The sequence below is a fragment of the Falco punctatus genome, assembly GCF_963210335.1.
Source record: "Falco punctatus genome assembly, chromosome: 7".
Classification (NCBI taxonomy): domain Eukaryota; kingdom Metazoa; phylum Chordata; class Aves; order Falconiformes; family Falconidae; genus Falco; species Falco punctatus.
In genome coordinates, this window is record NC_137587.1 from 24,547,337 (window position 1) to 24,566,488 (window position 19,152).

Sequence of the window (19,152 nt, forward strand, 5' to 3'; positions counted from 1 at the left end):
TATAGATTATTTAAACTATAGTAGCATGTTTTTGTGGTATTTCCACTTGTGAATTTGCTGCTCTTGAAGACTAGGGTGTCCACCAGGAAAGGCCAATTTTGAGGCTGGATTTTAGCCAGTTTCACTCCCTCCTTTCACTCAGAAGCACACGGTGTTACACTTGGCTTCACTGCCAAAGGAAACAAGATTTTTCATTATTTTTAAAGGTTCATTTTGTATGGGATTTCTAATATGTAAACATTATTAATATATTTTTAATATTTAGCATAACCTCATATGATGATATTTAAGCTGTGTTGGAAGTGCCCTTTTAGACCTCAGACTGTGACTCTGGACTGCCACAGTAATTGCAGATCCCGTCTTGCTCCACCAGTGTGCCATCTTAATTCTACAAATTGAAATCTAATTGAGTGCACTGTGCTGTCAGTGTGTCTTCTAACCAGCTGACAGACCTGATGACTGCTTTCATGGAGTTTGATGGTAAAGAGAGAGAGAGTAGACTAGAAAGATGAAACTTGAAGGAATCATGAGACTCTCTTTCTTCTTCCCTCTCTCATCCCCTTTTTTCTTTTTTCTTTTTTCATTGTGGTTAGGTACCATCCTTTTTCCTTTTGTTTTCAACTCAGTAACAGGGCTGCCTTGTCATTGCAACAAGCCATACATCTCTAAGATGCAGCACCCCTGTTCATGCCTGTACCTGTCTTCTCACAGTGCTGTTTGTTGTTTCATTGTGCCTCATAACCTAATTACCATGTCTGCTGGAGCTCCCTGCCACTGAACCTTGCTGCTCTGTCTCGGTTGATTCTCCATGGCCTCATGAAGCCTGGTTCCTGGAAGATTATCATTTCCCCTGATGATATTTACTGGCTCTATTAAAAAGGGACCACCAAACTGTTTCTTCTTTTTTTTTTCCCTTTGGCTGGGAAATGAAATTCAGCCCTTTGCGCTCCTCAGAACTGAGTATTTCCCTTGTGCCTGGTGTACCAACTGGGGAGAGTCTACCACCACTCAGTTTGGAAACCAGGCTCCTGTTTGTTTTGTGCTGAAACCTTTCTACTCTCCCTCCCCACCCCCTTAATAATTCCAAAAAGAAAAAGAAATCTGCTTTTGTCATTCAATAAGGTTCAGTAATTTTTTATTCCAATTACAAATTCTTGTATCAAAATAGCCTTAGTGTTTAGCAGTTATAAAGCCTTTTGCCTGTAGAACTCAACATGCTTTACAAAGTCCTTTTTCCAGATGGAAAAATGAAGCACAAGGGAGGTAAAGTGACTTTGCTCAAGGTCCCAGAGAAAAACAATAGCAGAGACAGGAATTAAACTTACGCCTTCTAATTCCCAGAACAGCAGTCAATCAACCTGGGCAAGCTGGGTCTTCTTAACCTATGGCTATTATTCTCTTTTAATGAAGCCATTTATCTGTGAACTGTATCTGATTCTGATTCCAGAGCAAATTGATTGCATGTGTCTAATTATCTTATTAGAACTGGCACTCACTTTGATACATCTCACCATACATGACTGAAAATAGCTGTATCTGTGGTGTATGGGGGTCAGTCTCACTTCTTGTTTAAGAAGGACTCCCCAAAGTCTAAGAAATAAATAACTACCTAACACTCAGGAGCTTTTGCAAAGCTTCCTTCAGATTCTCCTGTTTCCCGGCTCAAACTACAAACCTAATTTCTCTCAAGATACTAAAGCTTATTACTAAAGCTTATTAATAAAATGGCTATATTTGGGTTGCAGCTGTAAAATGCCCAAGAGAAACTGCTATCTGTAAAATGTTCCAGATGTTCACAGGCAAAGTTGCACTGGGGTGACTATGGCATAGAATCATAGAATCATTTAGGTTGGAAAAGACCTTTAAGACCATCTAATCCAACCATTAACCCAGGCTGTCAAGTCCATCCCTAAACCATGTCCCTAAGCACCACATCTATGTGTTCTGTAAACACCTCCAGGGATGGTGATTCCACCACCTCCCTGGGCAGCCTGTTCCAATGCCTGACCACGCTTTCGGTGAAGAAATATTTCCTAACACCCAATGTAAAGCTCCTCTGGTGCAACTGGAGGCCATTTCTTCTTGTCCTGTCCCTTGTTATCTGGGAGAAGAGACCTGCCCCCGCCTGCCTACAGCCTCCTTTCAGGTAGCTGGTAAGGTCCCCCCTGAGACTCCTCTTCTCTCGGCTGAACAACCCCAGTTTCCTCAGCTGCTCCTCATAAGACTTGCGCTCCAGACACTTCACCAGATTCGTTGCCCTTCTCTGGACATGCTCCAGCACCTCAATGTCCCTCTTGCAGAGAGGGGCTCAAACCTGAACACAGTATTTGAGGTGCAGCCCCACCAGTGCCTAGTACAGGGGGACAATCACTCCCTAGTCCTGCTGGCCACACTGTTTCGGATACAAGCCAGGATGCTGTTGGGTTCTTGGCCACCTGGGCACACTGCTGGCTGATGTTCAGCTGGCTGTCATGTCTCCATCCTTGCAGGAATTCAAAACCTGGCCAAGATAAGGCTGCAAGCAACACAACGTAACTTCTGATTTAGCACTTCCCTGAGAGAGGGGCTGGATCAGATGACCTCCAAAAGCCCCTTTCAACCTAAATTACTGTGAGCTTCCAGAAAATATTACACGTGTTTGTATGTGTGTAGAGAGTGTGCATATGCATATTTATTTTTTTTATGTAGAGCTTGTGTACACAACAGGGCCAAAAAGCAGATGCCACACTTACTCTTGGTGAACCAAATGGGTGTATTTGTAGCATAAATAGAGTTTAAAGTAGTATTTAGTGTTAAGATGGGAGCAGCAGATCTTGACCCTTAAAGAATTGTAAAAATAAATTTGCTGCCACCTAGAAAAAACTATTTGCTCACTTCTTGCCCTTGTCTCAGCTGGGACAATGAAAATAGACTCTTGATTTACTGATAATTTAATTCCTTTTCAGCTTCTCAGGTACTGCAGTTTGGGCAACATATATAGCCTTGACAAGGACATTTATGGATCTGAGATTTTTTATAAGTGATCATTTCTAGGATTTTCTTCACAGAAATAATGAAATCCATTATTCTGAAGTTTTGTAGAAGCTATTCTTTAAATAAATTTGTGTGAAGACTTTATGCACCTTTTTAATAATAGTAGGATCTGTTTTGTTTTGCATAAGTATCTCCAGGCTACTGAACAAAAGGCAAAGGAAACCTTTCCCTCATATATTTCAGAGGGAGCTGCACAGACCCGCTAGTGTGTGTAATGAATGTTAGGTTGGTTGTGTTGCTGAGCTCAGCCTGGGCTCCAGGGAGGAAGAGGCATAACCCCACTCCCTCTTGTGTGTTTGGGGAATGGTAACCACCGGCAGCTCCCCACACCCACACAAGGCCATTGTTACCCCAAAACAGAAGAAAATGAGGCAGAGAAGAGCAGGGGGAGATTTATTAACTGAGTAAAATACTGGAAGCCAGGCCTTGGCCAGCGGTGGCAGAGATAATTGTGGGGTGCTTTGTGGGCCTGCCTTTGATAATCTTCCAAAGCAGGCATTCTGGCTTGCAGGCAGTGGCTGCATCTCCCAGCATCAAACACAGTCCAGAAAGTGGCTTGACCTGATTTTGGGAGAAGCAGGAAGAAGCTGCTTGACAACCCATGCAAAATATTTAGCTGAAAAGAACAAACAACTCTCTGGACAGGCAAGTAAACAGTGGATTAATTTATGGGATTTTAATGATGGAAGAAAAACCCATTAAATCCAAACATAAACAGCACATAGGGAAGCAGCTCAAGGCTGTGGAAAACAAGCAAGAAATGGCTGTGTTGGGACAGCACGTGAACCTCTGGGGGAGGTGCCAGAGGGAAGACCTGCTTGGCTCGGGAGCCTGGCAGAGCACAACACAATATTTTGCCTGATGCTTGAAGTCCAGCCTGGGGGACAAGTGAGGTGGGAGATGAGCCCTGAGGCATACACAAGGTGGCTGGTAATCCTCATGTGTTTCCAGATTTGAAATGGAGCCTTGTATTGACATCTGCACCTAGCAAGACGCTTTTCATTGGCATCTGCACCTAGCAAGACTGGCTAGTCCATATAGCATATTTCAGAACTTAAAGGCTGTCAGTGGTCGATTTTGTAAGACAGCGGTAGAAGGGGATGTTCCCAATGTCCTCCCTGTCAGTCTGAGGCCTTGGTAACAGCAACAGCAGTTCATCACAGTGATGCTGCCATTTTCCCTGCTCTCCAGTGCTGAGCCAGGGCTTTGGAGGAGCAAAAGGCTCCTCTCTCTGGAGACTACCCCACTAACAGCTGGGTCCTGAGCTTCCTCCTTGAAACCCTGTATGTGTGTCATGAGCCACAGCAAGCAGAAGATGCAGCAGGACCATGTGGAGGGGTGGGCTGCCTGATCCTGCTCTGAGCCAGCACTGGGAGCTGAGCTGCTGAAAAGCAGATGAAGAGCACCTACAGAAGAGCTGGCAACAAATGAAACATACAGCCAATTTGCTGAGTAGTTTAATGCTTACTGACTTCCAGTAACAGGTCAGTAACAGGACCTCAGTTTCTCCACAGATCGTCAAGACTGCAAAGGCAAAACTTCAGCCTTCACTCTTGATTTTGGCTTGGCTCAGTGTTTGCCTTTTTAAAAGTGGTGCTTGCGTGTCTGCCTCTGTATGCCTCTGTTTGCCTCCTGCCATGAACCCACAGGAGCCAGTGAAGGGAAGGAGTGGAAGTAGGTTTCGCCTGGTGCTGCAGTAGCTTGAAGGGTAAATAGTTCTAACCTGCTGGACTTTCAAGCTTCTACTGTCATTCAGTTCCTTTATGAAGTTGCAGCAAATCCAGCTCTGATTTGATGTGCCAGGCTTACCCACATCTCTCACATTTTCAGGCCCAGAATTCCCATTTTTTCTTCTTACTTTTGCTTCAGCTTTCCAAAGCATGCTGATTTCCTTGGGCAAGATGCATTTGGGAAGCCTGATGTGCAGCAGAGGAGCTTGAACAGTTAGCGATGTAGTCATCATCTCCCTGGCACAAGCGTGTCTGGTTTTCCTATCACACTCATGGCCTGGGCACACATATAACTCAGCCACCTCTGTCCTTGCTAAACCTCGAATACTATCCTGTTCCAAACTGCAGGACTTTGGAAAATGAGGTGATAAAAAAAAAACATAAGAAATTCTTTTATTAGTACTTGGGAAGGGTTGTGATGGAGGTTTGACAGAAATATTGAAATTGAGTGGAAATGCAACCTTCCAAAAGGGTAGTTTTTACTGCACTATTCTGAAAAGCCAGAAGTCTGCTCGGAAGATAAGTGAAGGCTCCATTAGTATTCACCCTGAAGGTTGGATATGCTACTTATTCTTGTGCCAGTGAGTTCAAAGAGGATGCCCAAGTAATAAAAAATAGCTGTAAGGATAACACCATCTTAAAGCACTAGTTCTATTCAATACAAGGTCTGCTGGAAAGGATACTGATGAATCCTGTGGGATATACAATGAGCCCAGTCAAATCTCTCATTCAAGGGAAGAGCAGAGACCTATCAGGGATGGAAAAAAGTCTGATCATCAAAGCAAGCTATGTCTTAGAGCTCTGGGACAAAGGAATAACTGCCAAAAGCCAAGCTGAATTTGACCTTGCAAAGGAAATTAAAATAATAGCAAAAGGTTCCTCAGCCATATAAAGAAAAAAGAAATAAGTAAAGAGGAAGAGAGACTCCTTTGGGATGGGGGTATGGATGAAATGTAAAACCGTGGTGGAGAATGTAGTGAGTTATTAGCTTTCATCTTCAGCGAGGTTATTTATGAGGAACCTCTGAGCAAGGGTTTGAGGGTGTGGAAAAAAAGTGTGATCCACATGTTAGTGGGCTTCTAACCAACTGCAGTTTGCACCTAGGAATATTCCAGTAACCCAACTTCAATTCTGGTTTATCTTACTAGGTCAGGCTTAAAGCTTTGGTGATTTGGGAACAGTTTCACAAGTACATTGCTGCCTCAGGACTGGGTCAGGCAGCTCATCATAGTAAAACTTCAGCTTCAGCACACGTCTTTTTTGCCATGGTGAATTTTTCAGTCGTAGATACCTTGCTAGATAGAAAGGGGATTTCTGTTCCAAAGGTCTGAGAATAGGAAAATTATATAGCTAAGAACTAAGGTGAATTGAAGCAAACAAAATTACACCAATTAAATCCTGTGGCTTCCACTTCTTTGGAAGAATGACTTTTTTCAGGCTGCAGTCACTTTAAGCTGATATAAGCCCATGCTGCTGCTGAGATGGGACACTTTCCTCCCTTTTGTCCCTGACTTCCCATTCCCATACACTATCTTTGGGCTGATGTTAGTTGCTATGTGGAGGGATCAGAGGACAGATCCAGCAGAAAATGAGTTTGCCGTTTCCATCTATCTCTTGGGGGGGGGATGAAAAGTTTACAACCTAAATGTGCTCTACAGTCCTACAAAAGAGAGAGCATCTTAGGACCTACTAGATATATGTATTTATCAGAACTCCTGAAAGATGGAAGTGCTTTATAAGGAAATCCGTATCTTGGTCAAAACTGATGGAACTTCCCATCCTACAAGTCCATTCTGTTATCCTGAAAAGATGAGTTCTCTTTCCATGCATCAATTTATCCATCAGCACATTGGTAAAACACTAGTCAGACTCAAAGAGGTATTATTTCAAATTATTTTGAAAAATGTCATACAAATTAACAGTGCATTGTAAATAAGAGCGGATAGGAACAGATACATCTCTAAAATTAGAGTCCATAGAGGATGACTATTTCAAAGTCATTGTTCAACCAGTTCATGTTCCACAGATAAGAATATGCCCCATTTTATTTGATTGCATTTTAATTATTCAGTGTGATACTCCAAAACAATTCCTGCCTTCTGCAGAAGAAACAAGCATTTGAGTTTAAAGGAGCAATTTCTTCAGGCTTTTATTAAGGAATGTTTGGCTATATAATAATTCTTAAGTGAAGCTTTCTCATTTAAAGAAAAAAATAGCTCCATCACAGGTGAAACCTAGTAACAACTAACATTTTCTTTAGATCTGTCCCATTTCTGTTACGGTTTTATCCTGCTCCTTTCTTACTCAGCTGTGCTGTCATTGCAGAGATCTGCAAGCTGGGTCCCACCCCATAGGTATCATGTTTGTGGATGTTAACAACAGAGAGCTCTGTGTTGAGATTTGATGATCTAGAATACATCAGCTGGAAATGAGAAACATGTTGCCTGAATTTGATTTCAGCAAGGCCAAGAGGAATAGACCTTGGAAGGGAAGAGAGATGATCCCTTTATGAAACTTTTACTGGAGCTCTTGGAAAATGCTGTTTTCCCCAAACCATTAATAATGAAAGAAAGTGCAGGTCTCTATTCTTAACCTCTTTTTGCCTCAGATAACCTATTATGCAAACGATGCCTGTTTTCCTAATGTGTTAAGAGTATGGCAAGGATAATGCTGTCTCTAAAAACACTTGCTTCACTTTAGAAATTATGTACTTACTCTTTTTAGCAGCTGGGCTAATCAAAAGAGGAACTAAAATGATCCCTGGTTTAGTTTTACTTAGTGTGCTTACTTTATAGCTCACAGACCTTTGCTGAATAATTAGACTGCTTCTTCTACAGAGTCAGTTAGCATCCTTTCCTGGCCATTAGTGTATGCTTTCACACAGCAGTAGGAGTGGGGTGGGGGTGGGGAAAGAATGAATTTTTACTAAAAAAAAATCAAAGGCAGTGGGTGAACACAGGGGGAACTCTACTAAGCTGAATCTGTCCACTTAATAAATGTGCATTGACTCAATTGTCTCTTTTTAAGTCCCAAATGCAGGATTGTGTTGAAAGCAGGCTAAACTACTACAGAAAGTATATTCTGTTTTAAGAAATGCATTGAAAATCTGTCTAGTGTAAGTGCAACTGTGTTCTGCTGGATGAGACCACTGTTAAGCTCCACCTTTTTAACAACTGAGATCATGTTTCACATAGAAAAAAAGGCTAATGCACATTCTCCTTTGATTCAGTTGGGGTCTGCCTAATGTTTTTAAATAGGAGGGTCTCTATTCCAGGTTTTTTGTTGTCATATAGTGTTTAGTAGCTATAAATTCAGAAATAGTCTTGATATTGTTCCTGCTGGGCTGTAGGTTGTTTTGTTGTGCTCCTACAGTAGTGCCTTTTTCACATTTGTAAGCTTCTATTCTTAACTAGACTATGACATACAAATCATAAACTGCCAACACTTTTGCTCCAAGGAGAGAAGAATTGTTAGTTTAATAAAAAAAAAAATATTTTTGAGGTCTCCATTGGGTCCTTAACAAGATTTCCCATGTGACTTTCAAAGCTTGTGTCTCCCTTCACACTGCCTTGTTTTTCTTTGTAATAAAAATCAAGTATCTAGGTGTAACTGAAAGGAAAACCAAATAAAAATTGTGCTTCATATTTGTGTGGTCTAGACTTTGCCCATCTAAGCGTGCTATAATGGTGGGTTAATGCAAAAACAGCATCAAAGCAAATAGCTCTAGGGTTTTCTGGTTCCAGCCTTAACTGAAAACAGGACTGTCAGTTCAGTCTTCCTACACGTTAAAGCCTCAGTAATCCCACTACCCCTTAGCCAACGTTGCCTGAGTTGTGATGCTCAAATGGTAGTGTCATTCCCACCGTTTCCCTCTTTCAATAAACCTCCACGCTCTGCAGCCCCTCCTCTTGCCTGCTGTACCGGCTGCTGTGGAGAGGACTGACAGGTAGCTCTAGAGTAGGGGGCTTTCTTCCATTCCCTTTCTTCCTACATTTCAGCAGCTCTTATTCCCTAGTGGTAAGCTGTAACATGCAAAATAGAGCTATACTCCATATGTTCCAGGTCAAAACTCTGCTCCTTCTTTCCCCGTTTTGTTGTACCAAACCCTTATATTCCCTCCTTTCCCTTTAGGGACAGGCTGGCTTGGTCACAGCCTCAGAGAGCTGCATCAAGTGTTCATGCCTCCACTGCATTTCAGATCCAGTTCCAGTTTAAACCTCGCTCTCCTCTGCACGCATCCTCCCCTTGCCCTCAAAACACCACACAGCTTCCTTTCACTGTTTCTTTTTGTCATAGTTGGATTTAAATTACAGGCCATCTAAGCCACTAGCCAGCATGTTTTTAGCATCTAAAGCAACCTGAAGAAGCCTACCCTAAACCTCTCCCCCCCTTTGGTTTCTTCTCTATAATTATGAGCTGGCATTTGTGATCTTATCAGCATTTTGGCCTTGCGTCTTCACCCGAGAAGAGCTGGGGCAGGATAAAATAACCAGGGTAAGGCAAAACTCAGAGGGTGCCACATTATGCTTCAGGCCTTGCTTTCTTTGTGGGATCAAGGAGCTTATTCCGGTCGGGAAAATTATACTAGTGGGATCAGGAAGAGATATTGGTTTTGCTGTGCTGCAAGACAAGGAATGTAACAGGCAATGAATGTAGCACTTGCAAGTTAGTGACAGCATCAATGAGGTTAGAGAAGCCAGCCTTTGCTAATGGGGTCTGGGGGACAAAGCAGGACTTCTGCAATAGGGGACAATATTTGGGAATCTGTGGAGAAGAAGCAGCTGGAGTATTGAAATTTGTGACAGCATAACATGAGAATGCGCTTGTATTTGAAACATGGAGGAGTGGTGCTGGACCTGTTTTGAGTGCTTGCTTGCTGTAATGGTATGAAACCTGGAACATGCTGGCAGTTTTCTTGCAGTTCATGTTGCCCAGATAGAAATAGTCCACACAGACAGCAGCAAACCCCCTGAGCCTACATCTCAAATTTTACCCCTTACAGCTGCTCCCAGGTTGTGTAGTTCAGCCCCAACCAAGGACTGCAGATGCCCTCAGGCTCCCAGCCCTCTATCCCTGCTGGTAGCTTGCCTCCCTGCCCTATGGCATCCCTCCGCATTTGCCTCTGCACCATGTCCCTGGTCCGCAGGAGGGATAGGGACAGCCATGCCTCCAAGGGAGCACAGCCCTGGGGTGGTGAGGACTCCCTCTGGGCTGATGGAGAGCCAAATTCTCAGCATGGGCAGGCTTGCAGGGACTCTGGGGAGACCCTTGTGGTGGCCCCAGGGTCAAGAGTGAGTAACCCCAGCTTTTCTCCAAAACAAAAAGCAAGTCTCTTTCCCTTTGTCCATGCTAGGAACCTAAACATGTGAACTGAAGTAACCCGTTTGCTAAGATTGAATGCATCTGGATGCATCTGACTACATCTGGCCTTCACTTCTCTAGACAGAGCCTGGAGGGGGAGGGGAAGAGAGGATGGGAAGGGTTTAGATAGGCAGAAACACACACAAACACACATATATTTTTAAACAAATATGAGTCAGTTGCACTTCAAGTTTATTCCAGAAATCAATTCCCAGACCTCCCCGACTCCTGCTCCCAACTCTTGAGGCAGGCCCTGTGAAACTGGGTGTGATAAACACGGATAAAAATTGGATACATCTGTGGGGAGGAGGCAAAATGCTATTTTCCAACCTGCCCTGACATGCTAAGGCCACCACACTTTTGAATCGCTCCCCTGTCTCTGAGTGCCCCTCCCGCCACTGCCGGAGGGGAGCTCCTGGCCCCCTCTTCATGCTACCAGCTGTGTGCTGGGCAAGTGCCTGCGCCAGCTACTCTGCCAGCAGCAGGAAAAGGGATGTGTGGCAAGGAAGGAGAGGGAGCAAGGGAGACAGCTCTCCTCTGTGTGCTCCCCAGGCCTTTCTTGCACTGCTGCTGGCATGTGAGGAGCTGGTGTCAGGGGAACCAGCATCCTCTCTCCCAAGCTCGTGGCCCTGCAGCCCTTGTATCCCATTGCCCTCCTGCCTTCCCTTGTCATTGCTGCTGAGGGGGCCTCCAGCAGACCAGTGCCAGCTCACTCTGCGGACCAGCTTCTTACCATGACAGAGACGTGCCACCCCACAGCAGGAGAGATTTGTTGCCCGCCTAGCTGCTTGACAGCCACAGCCCATGCCTAGGCCTGCTGTGCTACCAGCAGGGTTGTTTCTGTGCCACTCCGGCATGTGCCATGGAGTCACCTCACCTGGCCAGTGTGCAAGGTGTCATGTGGCTGAGGGAGAGGCCCCTGCAGAACAAGTCTGTGCATGTGGGACAGAGGTGTGGAGAAGCTCTCTGTGCTCATGTCCCAATGGGAATCTTTAGTGTGAGGTCAGCTTCCCAGGACAGCTGCAGGTGCTGGTGGCCAGCCTGGTGGGCAGCCATCCCTGGTCACCACCTGTCACTTGCACCCTGGACCCCAAGGGGCTGGCAGGGAAGAGCACTGCAGAGGCAGAACCTCTGCTGTGGCCCCTGCAAAGTGGGCTCTGGAAAACCATCCTTGACACCAGTTATTTATAGCCATCACAATCAGAGTGCCCGTGTACCTGACAGCTCCCTTGGTAAGAGGCATTTACCTTGCCAGAAGTGCTACAGTCTGCAGCAGCTTGAAGGGTGGGTGATCTGAAGGCACCTCAAACCTCCCAGTCCTTAGGGCTGCAACTTCCAAGAAAACAGCCTGTGATGCTGTCAGCTAGCTGCTGCAAGTAGCTCCAGCTATCTCCAGGTGTAAACAGCCCACGTTCGTGACCATAACAACAGCAAATTTATACTCAACAGTAAATGCTTTTTGCTTAACCTTATCAAGAAGTAACCATACATGCTGGTTCAGCAGAAACTGGAGTGAGGCTTGAGTATAAAAAAGATCATTCTGCTTTAACAAGGCTTCCCCTTCGAAAGAATAATATTGGAAGAACTAAAGCTCAGATCGGAAACAATGTGTGGCTCTTGTTTTCTTTTTTCCTTCACTTTTTTCCTCCTTTGCCTTCATTTTTGGTATTGGGGTGGAGAGGAAAGTCTCTGTCTTGCCAAACTAAACAAATTACGCTTCACAATTCAGAGACTTAAATGCCTCTTTTTATCATCATTTCCTTAGCACTGAGTGTTAAGAAAATAAAGCAGTAGTAAGCAAAGTGATTGCATAGCCTTTTCTTGATGGCCATTGGCAAATAAATCTAGCCAGTTGTTTCTCCTTAAGGCTATTAAGTTTGCCTGGAAATCATCCCTGGGCAAACCTCCCCCCACACATGCTCCATGCCGGCAAGAAAAGGTAAATAAAGCAAAGCCCCTTCTTTCTATTATTACATCCCTGCAGATCTCTCTACTTCCCATGACAGTGCATGAGATCAAACCCCTCTGACCACACTGAAGGAAAGGGACTAATTCAGCCATGCCGGGAACACACACACACTCACTTACTGTACCTCTTGGCAAGCAGGAGATGAGCAGGAGCTGGAGAAGAGTGAGTCCTACATGTGTCCAGGGGGCTCGCTCCATGCTGCCCAGGCCAGTGCAGTGGTGTGACTGCTCGGGAAAGGGAAAGCAGGCAAACAGCTTTTACTGGGACCTCACCAGCTCCAGGCTGCAAGGGATCTCGGATTTCAGACCTCAGCTCACTCCCATCCTCACCAGAGGGGAACTACCTTCAAGAGACTTCTCAGTCGTCCAGAAGCACGACGTCACCCCAAACCTCTCCAACTGCTGCCTTAACCCTTTCTGGACTCTGGCAGCTGATCCCTTTTGTGATGGGTTTATTGGCTCAGGGCTCAGCATTGAGATAGCAATTTTCATCTCGGAAAGAAAGATATTGTAAAGGGGGAAGAAACAGAAATGCTAATACCTATTTATATGAGTCATCCCAGTTGCTGTGGGTGAGTTGAAGTTACAGATGTCTCCAGAAGGAGGCACTTTGTACATACTCCCTCTGGGCATGCCATGCAGGAGCTGCTGCATCCCCGAGGTGCTGTCCCTACCGGCGGCTCTGGGCATGAGGTGGGTGCAGAGAGGGATTCCTGGCCCACGCTCCTGTGACCGGGCAGCCTGGCCAAGTGACATGTTCCACTTTACGACATGCTTAAAATAGCCGTGCATTTTTATGGTGGGGCAGATGAATGAATGAGGCTCACTGGCAGTTCACTCCACAGTGGATGAAAACCACAAAACACAAAAGGAATCACTTGGCATGCATGCACTCAACCTAGTCAAAACCTTTTTACAGAGTCCATTTCTGCCAGAAAATGCAATTTGGGCAAAATGGAAATGTTTTTTCGGTACATTGTTGATACTGAGGAAAAGTTCAATGCACATAAAGGAGACCATTTAATTAGGATTTCATCTTTCTGCCATATTTTGTTTTGCTTTATCTATTAGCACATGCTACTGATTTTATATGGTCTTCAGCCCACATTTCATAGCAGTGCACTTCAATGTTTTCTAATATTTTTCTTGCACAGTTTTTCAATGCTGTCCAAAGGAAGTATTTCCTAGTGCTAAATCAGACTTCCTCAATTTCATTTCTGCAGCAAGTTTTCAAAATTTACGTACATTGTGAGGGGGGAAAATTGAAATATAGGCATTTGCTTTGCAGTAGAAACTCAAGTATCTCAAAAAGCTTTAACAAATACCTACAGCTGTTTGTAAAGCTCTTAAGCATGTTGAACAACCTCAAAAATTTGAGAGCAGTAGTCAGTGGAAACCTTGAGTAGTTTGCTGCAGTGGAAAATCCATTACACCTTCAGGTGGCCTTTCACAGGGTGAATTCCTTTATCCAGACATCTCTCTATGTTATGCTTGTCTGTCTACCAACCTATTGACTTTTAACTGTGAACAGTCTTTGTAGGGTTTGTGCACCTTCCATGATCATCTTTTTGTTCTAAATCTCTTAACACTGATACAAACCCACCATTGAGAATGCTAATATAAGAACACCTGAGGTAGACGCCAAGATCTTAACCATTACAGCACACAGTGCTACTCAGAAAATGTCAACATAATGTGGTACTTGAAGGACATTTTTGCACTTAGCTGCTGTTTGACTTTGTGCACGGCTCCCAACAGTGGAACTGATGCTAACTGCAAATACAGTAATGAGCATTCAATAAACATATAGTTTCCACTTCTCACACACCATCTTTTTAACTATTTCGGTATGATCTATAGATGCTAACTGTGGTGTGTTAACCTGGGCTAAAGGGTCAAACGCCCCCGCAGCCACTTACTCACACCCCTCTTCTCAGCAGGACAGAGGGCAAAGATAAAGACAGGGAAGTCAGTTACCAGTTTACCATCACAGGCAAAACAAACTTGACTCGATCTATTGCCAATGAAGATAGATTTAGGTAGTGAGAAACAAAAATGAAAAATAAACCAACATCACTTTGCCAGGCTAAGCTTGACACCTTCATTCCTGACTCCTCTCCCACGCCCAGAGTGGTGCAGGGGGACAGGGAATTGCAGCTGTAGTCGGTCCATTGCAGCTCCTCTCTGCCACTCCTTCCTCCTCACACTTTTACCCTGCTCCAGCACGGGCTGTCCATGGGCTGCAGTCCCTCATGAAATATCCACCTGCTCTAGTGTGGGCTTCCCCAGGGGTTGTGGTGTGGATATCTGCACTGCTGTGGGCTCTCCCTGGGCTATAGGGGAATCCCTGCTCTGCCTGAGGCACCTCCTCCCCCTCCTTCTTCTCTGGCCTTGGTGTTTGCAGGGCTGTTTCTCGCTTTTTGTCTTTCTTTCTCTGCCTGTCCAGCATTTTTTGGCCTTTCTTAAACACACTTTTCCCACGGTGCCACCAGCCTGGCTGAGGGGCCGTGCCCTGTGGCAAGGCCGTTGGAACTGGCTGGAACCAGCCATGTCAGGCCCAGGAGAGGCCTACTTCTCCTCAGAGGCCCCTGCAGCCCCCACTGCCGGCGCCTCACCAGGGGCACCTGTACAGCAAAGTAGTTTCCACACACCCCTGTATTTCGTAGTAGCTCCCATTTTCCACCTCTGTCACCACAGGCAGAATGTTCACAGCTTTTGTAAAAGGTGAAGAAACCAAGGCTGTCAAGTGGAAACCTTTGGGCACAAGAATAGTTGCAATGACAGTCCATAGCAGTCTGAAACCAGAAGTCCTAACAAGTGGACCAAAGCTTTTTTACCAATCCCAGTGTGCAAGCCGCCCTCTCTGGGCTAGCCCAGCAGGTGCCCTGGCTGCTGGGCAGCTCAGGAGGAGGCTACCAAAGCTCTCCAGGTCCCACTGGGTCCTGTGATGGTTCAGCCACCACGTTCCCCCAGGGCCTTGGTGGCCCCGGCTCCTTTCTGATCACTCACATATATGCTTAAAACTCTTCCCTAATTCCAGCTTTAGGTTCCTCTAACAAGTCATTGCTGGTCAGTGGCAGGAGGAAAAAAACTAAGGAAAAAACTGAAGCCTCCCAAACAAGATGAAAACAGTGAAAAAAGTGAGCTCTTACCTCTTCACAAAGACACACAAAACTATTTTAATGTTTGTGGAATCATGATTAGTTCATTTCCTAGCCCTTATTTCTAGTAAACAATTACATTATTTAACCTAGTAAGTCCTTTTAGGACTGAAAGTTGGCTTACAGATATCTGAGGCTTAGACGTCTCTGAGGGGGAGTCTCATGAGGACTTAAAAATCTGGTTTTGGTGTGAGAAGTGAAGGGAGATCCCAGAGCACTGAATAAGGCTGGACACAGGGAAACAGAGTGTTAAGGCCAGGCATAGAGGACCTAATACTTGGGTTTCTCATAAAGGGCAGAACCACTGGGGAAAAAATACCCACAAGGGCCACAACTATTTTTACTTGAGCCAGTTCCTGCGGTGAGACATTCAGCACGGTAGAAAAGGAACAGCTGAAGTTGTGTCTTTGTCCTGTGCAAGGAGCAGCTCTGCAGGGACACCTTCTGTTTTAGGGTGGAAAAGAGGTCTTTCTGTATTATGGAGGAGTGGGCTAAAGGGGAAGATGGGTAGATCTATGACATCTTTTTGTTATCTTGTCTCTGAGGGAAGTTCATTATGACACCAGGGAATATAATTGCAGTCAGCGTTACTCTACAGTACTTAACTTCATTTGGCACCTTGCAAAATCAGTTTAGTTGGTGCATCCACTGCCTCCTTAAAAAATGGCTCAGCAGCCAAAGAAGTGAATTCAGCCATGATCCCACAGATTTGCACATGGCCTGTTTACACGGGATGTCTGGTGGGATGCAGCTTTAGCCCCAGGAATTACTCTGGGTAACTTACGCAGTGCTCCTGAATGCACTTCTTGCATTCCTATTAAGAGGCAGGGACCAAACCAGGCAGATCGCACTGGCCAAATATTTCAGGCTGTATGTAATCCTCTGTGAAAGAAAGCTAAAAGCTCTTAACCATGTGTCTGTACCACTGAGGAATCTCACTGTAGCGTTTGGCTGCAACATTTCTGTCTGCCCTATTGCTGAACATACTCAGAGTACAGGTTTGACAAGTTCTTTGATAATTAATAATTGACCATTGAGTCAATAATTAGTGTAATTAATGCCACTAACTTGTACTTCTAAAAATCTGTTATAAATCTGAGACATGAAAACACTGTGTGGTCTAGTCAGCAAGAACGCCACCAATTTATAGTGGGGAAAAATTGACATGCAAGGAGATAAGCTGAGGTTCATATCCTGAAGCAGTGGCAGGTCAGGAATGAAACACAGTAACTTCACCCCTGTTTGGTACTTGAAACTCTGGACTATCCTGTATGAGAGGACTCTGAAGAACAATCATGGATGAATGTATGGTTCTGAATAAAATCAATTTGGATGTGAAAAAAAAATCACTTTCTCAGAGTCAGAAGGCCTTTTTTTCAGTCTTTGAAATTTTAATGAGCTTTTTATTTCCCCACGTTTTAAAAAATTACTGAAATCTCTTGTTTCTGTTACTGGAACAATGCCAGAAAACTTTCTTCTTTTGTGACTTCTGCTCAGATGATTCCATCCCAAATGGTCCTGATGATCTTTCAACGCTCCAGAGGTTCTGCTGGAAGGAAATCTGTGATTTTCAATGTTATTCATTTATGCTACTACAGATTGGATGCCTTCACAGGACATCCTTCTTACAAGAACATTTGGATCCCATTTCACTCTCTTCTCACAGGCAAGATTCCCACTGAAACTAGTGGAATCTTCTGCCAAAGAAAGAATTTGAATCATCTGAGCTCAAACACATTCCCAGCAGGGTTGATGGAGTCTTGAACTTCAGTGACAGTCCGGTAATACCCATTCCACTCGAAGTCTGAAGAAACCATTTGAAAGACATTGTAAAAGAAAATGGACCCATTGAGAAGCTGAAAAGGGCTTGCATCTCAGAGGGAAAATAAAGCTCAGCTGAAACGCAAACCTGGAGCTTTAAGAGTAGCGGGCAAGAGCAGTTAATGAAGGATTAGCACTAATATTTTATTCCTCCCCTCAAAGCATCATTGTCAAATAAGGGGGTCCTTTTAGAGGAGAGATTACAAAGTGTTGGCCTTTAAAACACAGCTTTTAAAGGAAATCCCAGACCTTACTGTAACATCTGAGGAACATTTTACAAGTTTCTAGGATTATTAAGAGTATACTTTGCCCTTTGGGCTTCAAGTACTGCCAAATGTGTGCAATGCAGTATCTAGCTTTTATGATCCACAGTAGAATTGCGGCAGCCTACCTGCACAGGCACCTATAGCCAAGGGCACTTTGTGCAGCTTTTTCTGGCCTGAGCTCCACAAACTATTCCCATCTCTGTGTGGGATGTTAATCCTCAGGGACTGAGGCATCACAGTCCAGGAAAGCTAAACGGGTGAGAATGGAAGAAGCCAAAAGAGCTAGGAGCTGTAGTGCCAGCATGCATTACAGCCCCTGACCTAATGGGATTTGTAATGACAATGGTAATGCTTGTATTTGTTAAAAAGATTTTGTCAGGAAAATAGAAGTAGTTTAAAGTTTATGATTCCAAATACATTTCTGGGCAGGTGATCAGCAAAATATGGCTAGAAAAATATGACTGCTTAGTGGCACCTAGCAAGCGATATGCTTTTTTTCAGTTGTTATTTTGTGTCTTAATCTGTCTGGATGTTTTTTTCAGTGATCCTTCTGTCTTTCACTTTTGTACACAATCTATGATGATCTTCACTATGGCAATATGTAAGAGAAGAAACAGGTGGAAGATTTGGTTAGAAATCAAAACCAGACAGTAGTCAAGCCTACTTAACAATCAGTCAGACACTGATATTACAGTCTAAGGGGGTAACAAAAAAGGGCTGCAATTACATATTTCCCTACATGGACATGAACAACCTGTAGATTCAGTCATTCTTGTGATACATGTTTTTGCTTTATAGGTTAATAAATAAAGCTTTCTAGGTTGATGAATAAAATTTTTAGTCTGTATAGCAGATTCAAACAGATCAACAAAACAACAGACACACAGAAAACTAGAAACTGTTTTGATTTTAAGTTGCAGTTATTTTTTTATCATCTTGCATACATGAGTCAGCATAGAAGCCAAGAAGTGAGTATGATTTTGAGACAGAAACTTAACCACACTCCATGTAGAAGGCCAGACTGCAACATTACTGCAACATGGAGTCCAGCCAGATAAACGTGTGCATGAAATAAAGGTCAGAAAAACGTATGTTGGAAGTAATTGGCGGCAGGTCAGCTTTTCAAAGGTGCTGAATGTCTGATTTTCCAAACTGGAAATGTGAAAGTGTAACACCCCTGGAAATATGATTCACATGAGCTCTAACTGCATTGCAGTTAGATAATGGAGTGATGTAAGACTTGAGCAGTGCTGTCTAACAAGAGCTTAGTTTGAAGTGCAGGTTTTTGTGACCTCCTTTTCTCCTTTCATTTATCCCTGTAAAAACTGAAATTAAGGCTTACTTTCTCTGTCCCTGTAGGTCAAATGTGACAAAACATCCTTACGAATGTTCTGTGAGAAAGTCTCACCAGGAAAAACTGTGAAATTGTTATTACAAGCATTAATGAAATAATTCACCTTTTATACAGTTATCTTACATGTCATACAAGTAAATGATCAGGAAGTGTATAGTATCATGTCATGTAACTTCCCAGTGCATCTTCTGGGAGTTCTGCCATCCATCATTTAACACTGTCTTATGCTAATCATTTCCCAGTTTTTCTGCCCTCCCTTGATTGACTTGACTGACCTTGACAAAGTGTGTATGGGGGGGGGGGGCCTGAATAAGATGACAAAGACAATAAAAATGATTCAGAAAGAGAGAGCAATTTTGCTGAAACTAATAGATGAAGTGGCTAAAGTCTTCCAGAGCACTAGCTCCTTCCGAGGACAACTGGACAAAGTCACCAGGGCATTGTAAAATTTGATTGCA

The 19,152-nt window shown here is 44.0% G+C and overlaps 1 protein-coding gene across 2 annotated transcripts in view; it reads right to left on the minus strand.

Annotated features, from left to right (window-relative positions):
* PAMR1 (peptidase domain containing associated with muscle regeneration 1) overlaps positions 1-15,059 on the minus strand; it is a 65,153-nt gene extending 50,094 nt beyond the window's left edge. For both annotated transcript variants that reach the window (XM_080395478.1, XM_080395477.1), the window contains exon 1: positions 12,218-15,059. In XM_080395478.1, the coding sequence (XP_080251604.1) occupies positions 12,218-12,290 (73 nt within the window). In that variant the 5' untranslated portion in view covers positions 12,291-15,059. The remainder of the gene's footprint in view (positions 1-12,217) is intronic.
* Positions 15,060-19,152: the final 4,093 nt, after the last annotated feature.